General features: G+C 28.2%; 1 protein-coding gene across 1 annotated transcript in view; it reads left to right on the top strand.

The window, feature by feature from the left end:
- The window catches only part of LOC100162577 (glutamate-gated chloride channel alpha-like), a 126,154-nt gene that overhangs the window by 106,193 nt on the left and 9,629 nt on the right, over positions 1–10,332 (top strand). Inside the window, 9 exon segments of the mRNA XM_029490403.1 lie at positions 2,536–2,628; positions 3,733–3,821; positions 6,786–6,869; positions 6,944–7,008; positions 7,117–7,337; positions 7,727–7,809; positions 8,110–8,250; positions 8,868–8,882; positions 8,885–9,019. Coding sequence (XP_029346263.1) covers positions 2,546–2,628; positions 3,733–3,821; positions 6,786–6,869; positions 6,944–7,008; positions 7,117–7,337; positions 7,727–7,809; positions 8,110–8,250; positions 8,868–8,882; positions 8,885–9,019 — 916 coding nt within the window. The 5' untranslated portion in view covers positions 2,536–2,545.

The following is a 10,332-nucleotide window of genomic DNA, read 5'->3' as shown; positions in this document are numbered from 1 at the left end:
CCCCCTTGGGTTGAAGAACACGTGTGTATGTGGGGTGAGAATTCGTCGCTAGAAACCAGAGTGATCACCCATCCGGGTGCTAGTGACAGTAGTCACTACGGCCAACCATTCCACGCTACATTAGGCCCTTAAATAAAGCTATATATAGTATGTTTTTAAAATTCTCATATAAATTATAATGCAAAATAATATAAAATTTTCGAGTGAAGCGAGAATTAAATTTTTTGAGTCGGCTAGTTAATATAGGTCTACCACCCCCCCATAAATTTTTCTTCGGGACGGCCCTGTGGGTGGTCACCCATCCGGGAGCTAGTGACACCGACCAGTGCGTACACTCATAACAAGTTTCGTAACTGAATGCACACACCGAGCCACAAAAAAATTATTTTAATATTGGTACATAGAAGTAATTTAACGAATAAAAAATGTGTTAATTTTATGAAAACGTTGTTTTCAACGTTTCAATTTTGGTAAAATTGTATTTTACCAACCGTCTTGGGTCGGTCCATAACATAATAACAACCAATAATTGAAAAACAAAGTCAAAATTAATTTCGGCCAAACGATTTCGTTTAACACAAATATTGTTGCTAGAGTATCGTCTACGAAGTATAATTTAAATTTTAAGTATAACATAATGTATGACGTACATGCTTATATAGAATTTTTTATACAATACCTAGGTATGCATATAACTCGTATGTGCTTTGTAGTAATAATTTGCTTCGGTGCAAACTTTAAGTAGAAATGTATAATATATGGCTCACTTCGTGGCGTCACTTTTCGATTAAAAATTTAAAAATTTACCTTTTCTACCGCAATAAAAAAAAGTAATAATTTTGCGTATATTTCATACATCACGCGCGTTATTTATGCTTACGATCGCGTGCCACATTATTACCTACAACCACAATAATGTTTTTATTTAACAATATATACTTACGCCACAGCTTTCGTGTATAATAGCGGACCACAAAAACGGTATAAATATAATTCTGACCTAGTACAACCCTCTGTGATTTTTTTTCACCCACCGGTACACCATACTATTATTATTATACCCGGAGTAAATCGTATACTTACCTACTTTTAGTTTTGATTAGTCTTACACCTTAGCGTCAGATCAATATACCGGCGGTCACGGAGCTAACAACATTTTAACTGTCGATTATATTATGTACCCATCTATTTCCAAAGTTGTTAATTATCAAAATATTTTCAGAAAAGACAAATTTTTTAACTAAATATAATATGCATATAGTTTTTTTTTCAATTGATATTAGGTACTAAATATGTACACCAAATAAACTAATTAATTAATTTAAATAAATTTAAATGTATTATTATTATTTTAATAATTTATTAACTATAGGTAATAATAAACTAAATACAATAAAGTACCTACTCGAAGCTACTGATAAAAATATAAATGTTTTATTATTAGGTAAAAGAAAATTCTGTAAAATTAATTTCCATGAAATTATAAACAAAAACACTTCAAATATATTTCGTTATGGCTTAAATCATAGTTTAGTCCTATAAATATGTTGACAAAAAATATGTCCATTTTACAAATACATATTGAAAATATAATAAGAATATTTTATAGTATTATTTTCAAACAAGATGGTAAATAAATTATTGATAAAAAAAAATATAATTTATGGGCTATGACTTTGAAAAAAACCATACCTTTTTTTTGACCCGTACAAACTATACATAATAAAACCGTTGAAGAATCTATTTTAAGGGCTTACTTTTGAAAATAAAATTGACAAATTTTATAGTTGCAACAAAAATATTATTGGTTTATGGGAATGAAAAAAAAAACATGAAATTATTTTACATGATAAAATATCTCAAATTTTTAGTAATTATTAATTATATGAGTGTATAATTTATATACGCTATACCACTATAGTCTATAGTATATGATGATTTATGAAAATTTAAATTTAAAAAACAACTCTTTATATATAAGCGTCTACTGAGATTAATAATGGTGTATTGATATATTAAAATCGTTTCAAATTAAAAGTAGTTGGTATTTTCATAAAAGGATAATTTATTTAAATATACATATTTTTGTATTATAGATTTTTTAATAAATTCCAAAATTCTAGAATAATGCAAAATAAGCTTTAAAATACGCAAATTGTACAAATGACATCTGCAACGGTAATCTGATAAAATCAATTATAAATTAAACTATGCAGTTACGACATATGAGTAAACACCACATAGTTATTACATATGAATTAATATTTTTTAATTAGTTAAAAATGAATTAAACAATTGCATTGTTATATATTTGTGCAGTATCATTGTTTTTATTATTATTATTAAACGTTCAATGAACATGTACCAAAAGTGCTTAAATAACTAGTTAATATCGAAAAAAATTAGGTATATGTCAATTAATACAAATATCTTAAATTAAATACCATTTTTTTACAACCATACTGTTGTAATGCATTGTTTTGAATCATCGTGATTTCTTATTGTATTAATAATATTATGATGTGTTTGTTTCAGATGCCATAGAATGGAACGAATATGGAGGCTGCTACAAGCGGCTTCCTTTCTCGTACCGTTATTACAAAACGTGTTATCAGATAGCTCAGACGTGTAAGTAAAATTATAAAATAAAAAATTACCCTACAATAATAATTATTATCGTATTAAAAATAAAAACCTACAAAGCTATGTGTTTGCTAAAAAGTAAAAACTTATCAAAACTTAGTAGCCCAAATAGATTTATAACATATTTTATATTATAATGCATTTCTCGATGTTCTCTTGACACTGAACTGTTTGAGTTTTTTGATAAAAATGGGTGCATTCGGATCTAAATCGCATCAAAAAATTGTTTCGATTGAATTACATTCACGGTTTTCTTCCGACAGGTCTCAGTTATAGGTGTCTATACGTCCCAATAACAATTAAAAATTATATATTTTACTTACTTACAGACCGAGGACTGATATTTAAATAAATAAGAGTTACAAAACAAGTAGGTACCTACCTTTTGAACACTACCATATTTGAATATTATAATTTTAAAACTTTTTAAAAGCAAACTTATAGCCATCAATAATGTATAATTGTTTACTTTTTTCACTTAACATTTTAACAGCTTTCATTATTAATTTCAATTTCAAAAGTTAAAAAATATAAAACATCGCTATCGCAGGTTGTTAAAACCTAAATACAAAATTAATTTCCAGCTATATCGGATATATAGGTGAACGCAGTTCAGTAGTCACGACTCATATAAGATTCTTTTTGAACGCAATTTGAACTCAGTCATATAAACAAGAAGATGCAAAAATAATAGTCCCATTGCTTCATTTTTTATAACAAATGGTTTCCTTGTTTTACTTTAATCAAAATTCCAGTTTTGTGAACTGTACACATAATATAGATAGTGGTAAGTTATCAAAGTGTTCAAATGTTTCAAATTTAAAAATCTGTTTATTTTAATTTAACCTATGTATTTACATTATAATTACACGATGTATTTATATTCTGTAGGATTATTCAATGTGTATTTTATACCAATTTAATGATTTTAACTTTCTATTGATAATAGACAATAGTATATGTTTGCCGATTGTCTGTATTTTAGCTAGTGTATTAAATAAGTTATATAGTTTAAAGCCACTTACAACATATATTATATAATTGTTATAGAACTTTAACTGTTTGAATTCATTAAATATTTCACTTAAGGTTTGAAAATGGAAAATCAGACAAAGAGATACTTGATAATTTGGTGAACCCAAACAGATATGACAAAAGATTATTGCCACCAGTGGATGGTAAGTAATTTTCAATCGATTAATATTTACTTTTAACAATGTCTATATATCGACAGACCTCAAACTTAAGGAGGTGGAAGCCTTAATCATAATTTTAAAAACGATTTTTTGAAAGATTAATGTGCAAATATGGAATTATAAAAAAAGCAAAACAAAATGTATTAATATACTCCAATTTTAGAGTCGATTACTAACAAACAATTACATTATTTATTAAGCTTCAAGGATTGGCGATTGAAAGCTTATCAATTATCAAGTCGGCGGGGGTGGATCTGTAACGGGGAACGTGTAAAATAACATATAAATGATACACAGCGTCCCCGTTACATCTTATCAATTTCAATCGCCAATAGCCTAAAAAGGAAATACGATCAGTGGTGGATCCAGGGCTTAATTTTTTTTTTTTTGGGGGGGGGGGGAGAGGCATGGAATGGGCAAAAGTACAAAAAGTACATATATTTGCTACAAAATTGGCTAAACATAATGTAAAACAAAGAGAAACTACGGATATTGGAAGGGCAAATGCCCCCTTTACTCCCCCCCCCCTGGATCCTCCACTGAATACGATAGTCATATAGGTAATGTTATGTTCATCATATTCAGCATGAAAAAACTTTGTTATATTTTTAAAAATCATTTTTTTTTTTTACATAATTTCCTATGTTTAAAAACCTGAAAAGTCATTACACATTATATTCCCTAAGTGTTGTCATTGAGTAGGTCACTTTAAATTTAAATTTAATGACAAATCAATGCATACGAAAAACGATTGAGTGGAGAGATGGTGGATTAATTTTTTTTTATATTTTATACTAAAAATAAATACATTTTTATAATTTTTTTTTTTTTGAGAATAATTACATTCTATATTAACGAACATAATACATTATTTAGTAGTTGATTGTATCTAAAAATTGTAGTAAACTACAGTTACCGATTCCATTAAAACATCATTTTATGGCTAATAATTTTGTCTTAAAAGGCATTAATTGTCAATAGGTGCCCTAGACTTTTCCCAATTATTTTGATAAATATAGTATTAAAGTTCTTTTATTTGTATGCACTTTTATACTTATGTCGCCAATCCCCAACTGACCTTGGTCATATTTTATTTGTTTTTGTTTGTATATTTAAAGCGGACAACTTCCCATTTTTTTAAAGTTCTTTAATTTTGTATGCATTTATACATTTTTTATAAACATATTTTTTACTTTTTAAAATTAATTTGATTGCGGGTGTCTCTATTCCTTTCACCAATTTATATTTCCTATATTAAAGTCAAACTACCTAATTAATTTTTATATACGTTTTCTAGCGAACTATAAGTCACATCTGAATCACTCGTTTTTGAAACTTAATTGTTAATAGTTTATTTGAATTAAAAAACTGCATAGATTGCAGTCTCCAATTCCGACTGAACATAATTTTATAGTCAGTTTATTATTTTTTTGTTTTGCTTTTTAAAATGTATTTGGCTGCGGGCGCCTGTGTTCCTCTCACGATTTTTTTTTGTTTATACATTATGCTGAAGTTAATTAATTTTTTATACTTTTGCCAGTCATCCCCGAGTGACCTCTGAATAATCATTCATTTATAATGAATTTTCCTGCCGGTGCCCCGAGACGTAGTATTGACACAATGATAATGAATTGTTTAATTTAATAATTTACACAATACCAACTAATAAAATGTTTATGAAGTAAATATACACGCATTAGGTACGCATAATATGTATGAATGCGGAATATTGCAAGCTTTAAAATTAATTATTCGTGATTAAAAATATTGCATATATTTTCCAGAAACCTTAGAAAAAACATGAATAATTTATATCATGTATTACACGGGTAAAGTAGGTAGCAACTGATGCGACCGCAGCTCAACCATTTAACCGCGTGACTCAATTCCGGACGATTTTAGAGTTTGTCTCTTTATTCTAAATTTTTTATAGCTCTTATAGATCTAACACTGAGCCATGTTAACAACCCACCAAATCTACATTGATATCAATATTATTATTTTTATTGATAAAATTACTTTATAATATTATGTATTAGAAAATTAAAATGTATTATTATCTAAATTCTAATCCAAACTATAGAATTTAATATATTTAATATTTATATAAATACAAAATACTTAAATACCCAATACTTTCTCAGTACCCACTATTATAGGTACCTATACATCACCTAATTTTAGCTGTGAGACAAATGTATCACAATAACCCCTCACACCACCACTGATTGGTTCTACAATAGTTGTACTTACAACAAATATTTTACAGTGTTTTCGTTGTAATATTACATTCAATCGTTATGATAAACGTATAATATTTAATATATATAATATTTATTAAACTTTTTTAATTATTAATAGGTAATATAAGAATGTTAATTATTAAAATAAAATAAATAGTGTCACAAATTATAAAATATAACCGACTCGAAAACCCAACCATCTCTCATTTATTTCTCATACATATATATATAAAGCATTTTTCATTTTTCCATTCCCCGTACTTAAAATTCACGCAGTGTGGTTTAGTTTCCATGGTCGTTTTACAAACCTCAAAACATATTTTATGGTATATAGGAGGTAAATATAATATAATACTATGTACCTATAACAATAAAAACAATGCACAAAGCGCTACAGACCCACTAAAATTATTCTCTAGTTTACTTCATTAAGCTCCGTATATAAGCTTGTTAAAAACGATATTTATGAATTATTGTATCGTAGGTATTTATTATACGTTGTCTTAAAATGGAAATGTAATACAAAAATGTGTAGAATCATAAAAAATTGAATCAGATTAAAATGTATGTACTAAAACCCTACTGCAGTTATCGTAGATAAATAATTAAAACCATAACTGCAATTACTAATTAATTCCGAAATTGATCACATGGTTAAAAACAACTATTTTTCTGAAAATATAAAAACCATATGCATGTTTAGATCAAGATTTTTGTTGTGGGATGAAAACACCTCAAGATGTGAGAGTGATACTTCCTTCGGCCAACAGACATCCTATTCGTAAAGGTATGTGCCTAAAACATCGTACATTTGTTCAACATAACAATCATATTATAATACATGGTCATATGCATTTCTAGGGCCTTTATTAGTAAATGTCAGTGTGCTATTACTCAGTCTGGCCTCACCCGACGAGTCTAGTTTGGTAAGGAAAAACATTTAATATAAATCGATCGGTTTAATGATATGCACGTCCGTGGCACGCCCATTTCCCTACATAAATGCTCATAATATTTCGTTTTGTTTCGTCTAGAAGTACGAGGTTGAATTTTTACTGCAACAACAATGGTATGACCCTCGTTTGCGGTACTCGAACCAAAGCAGGTATGATTTTCTAAATGCTATTCACCACCACGGGGATATTTGGGTCCCGGACACGTATTTCATCATGCACGGCGATTTCAAAGCATCGCTAATACCAGTACACTTTTCTCTGAGGATCTACAGGAACGGCAGTGTCCATTATTTAATGAGGTAATTATAACCGTACATCACCACTCCCACCCCGGCCCCATTTCAAATGTCATATATTATGGGATATCTAGCTGGCTGGTAAAGTTTTGTAGTTGAATTGTTAGTATGCCTATATATTGTAGTTGTAATAGAATAGGGTTTCCCGCACATTCGTTAGATCCTGACCGGTAATAAACATGTTCTCACACCAGCACCCTCACATCCCGTGGGCTGTAAAATGTTCCAAAGAAGCTCCACCAGCCGGTAAACCGCGAAGTCAGTAAATTTAATTTGCGTACCCACAACTATGAAACTTCAAAAAGCGGCCAACGTATTTATTAGTTTATTACTAACATGCGTATTTCTTAATGATAAAATACGTGTTGAAAAAAAATTTACAATTTTTTCAGACGCCATTTGATCCTGTCTTGCCAGGGTATATTGAACATATTTCCGTTTGATGATCCACAGTGCACGTTTTCAATGGAGAGCAGTAAATATTTTATTTTCATAACGTTTATATTATTAAGTGATAAGTAAAATAACAAATTGATTTTCGTAAACAAGGCACGACGATCCGAATTATATCTTGTTTTTACGACACGACTCATCATAAAAGTTATTGGTTTGTTGTCATTGAAGTAATGAAGTGTGACTTAATAAAACGTATTTTTATGAGATGAAAAAGTCGTAAATACGATTAATGTTATGTTATATATTTCATTTTTGTGCGTACAGGGAACGAAATTGCATTTTTTTTTTATCACTTTTGATTGTCATCTATTCTGTTTAGTATCATATGAAATGTCAGCTATAAAATATGTGTGGAAAAATGATGAAAGCACTTTGAAGAAGTCACCATCGTTAAAAACTTTAAATGCATACTTAGACCGAAATCATACAACTGAATGCCCATCTACTGGCAGTTGGAGAGGTAAAATAGTATATTTTATGTTTATGATTATAAATTTACGGTATTATCAATATTTAACTATTATTATTTCAGAGAAATATCGGCGTGCTTTAAATTAAAACTAAATCGCCAAAACGTAATTTATTATTTTGCTATTTGGTAAATATAATTGCCGTCTAAACACGAAATACGTTTAGATTACACACATATGATAAAATAATTACCATTTTTCAGCGTGTCACCAACTATCATAGTCACAAAAAATATGGGCAATATAAAAAATCCATCCATAATTTCACTTTAAAACAAAAACGTCAAAAATTAATTTTATAGAGAATTTAATACTATAATAACAAACAAATCGATAATATAAGTACATTTAAATTTAAAAAAACTTCAAACATTTTATGTTATAAAAATACTGGTTTAATTTATTTTAACTAGGTACTATCCGTTTGTCATAAATTATTATTAATCAATAATTAATTTCTTGTAATTTGTGGTTTTTGAAAAAATATGGTAGGTTTTTTTACAATGTCTTTAATATTACATATTTTATGTGAGTTAAGTAGGTATTATATTATTATAGATTTTAATGTTTAAATACATAATGTTGACAGATAGTTAATTATTTATAGGTAACTATAGCTGCCTGAAGTGAATTTGATTTTTACCAGAGACAGAGCATTCTATTTTACTACGGTTTTCATACCTGGTATAATATTGGTGACTTCATCATTCATCACGTTCTTTCTTGAATGGAATGCAGTGCCGGCAAGAGTAATGATAGGTATTTTATTTTAATCTACCGTAACTATATTATTTTATTCAAAAGTCCAAATGAAGTATCCTCCATTTTTAATAATAAAGTGTACAACAATCATTAAGCAAAATATTTTTGGAATTTAAAATATTTATATATATATGCAATATTGTAATTAAGGATTTGTTTAATCAGCATATTATCATTTAAACAGTATTTAAATATATCCGAACAGTCGTTCACGAAATTCAAAATGTATAGGTAGATATCACAATTATCCACATAAACAATATAGTTAACGTATAACATATAACATACTAGGTCACTATCATTTAAGTATTTTATCAATTATAATAATTTTCAACAATTAATTCTAGTCTTAATTTTAGTTATACATTGAATCAACAAAGCATGAAATAATGTTTATAAATAAAATAAATATAATTTTTTATAAATAAAATCGTGTACTTACAGTGGCGTCATTTGAGGGGGGGCAAGGTGGGCATTTGCCCCTATCTGATTTTAAAAGCGGCCCGATGGGCCGGTTCCAGTTGTTGCTGTTTTACCATTATTATATTTTATAAGCGCAAAAACATGCCTATTTTATAATATTTTCAAAAAATATTATACTATATATACTAAGAAATTATTGTCACATTGATACATTTTTACTAATTGATAGTTGGAATATATTTATATTTAGACGTATGCGGTGACGTACCTATACATACACATTGTATGTTTGGGTATGTATTTATATTTTATGTATGTTTGTTTATGTTGTATGGACAACAATAATAATAATTAGTATCATAATCTAGTATAGTTTAATTTCTAAAATCTTAAACTAATACAAATTCTAAAAACAACAACCGATTGGCACTCTTATTAATAATTATCATTGATCACGGACTTCAGTTAACTGTGACAGTCGTGTATGATTCAACTATTCTGTGTAGGTACCAGCTATTGTGTTACTTTAGCTGAAATTTATTTTTTTCGTGACGCGTGTTTACATTAATATTTTAATTTGGGCAAAATATGACTTAAAAAAAATAAATAGGTGGTGTGGCTAAAAATATAAAATTACCGTAAACTGCTCAAGAATCGAAAATAATTTCTGGTATGTTTAATAAACAGACAAAACTTGAGCGACTGCGCCAGAAAGCAAGCAATAAAAAAAATATATAGGTACCTATTATTATTTAAGATAATATTAATTTGTAAATATATCGTATACCAATATAAGAGTAATAGAGTATAGGCTATAAGTGATGAATCGGGTAAAATTGATTTATATATAATGCAGTTGATACATATTTTCAAAAATAAAAAAAAAA

This window comes from Acyrthosiphon pisum, chromosome A2, assembly GCF_005508785.2.
Source record: "Acyrthosiphon pisum isolate AL4f chromosome A2, pea_aphid_22Mar2018_4r6ur, whole genome shotgun sequence".
NCBI lineage: Eukaryota > Metazoa > Arthropoda > Insecta > Hemiptera > Aphididae > Acyrthosiphon > Acyrthosiphon pisum.
Note: the sequence above shows the minus strand (reverse complement) of the source record. Positions and strands in the feature narration are given on the sequence as shown.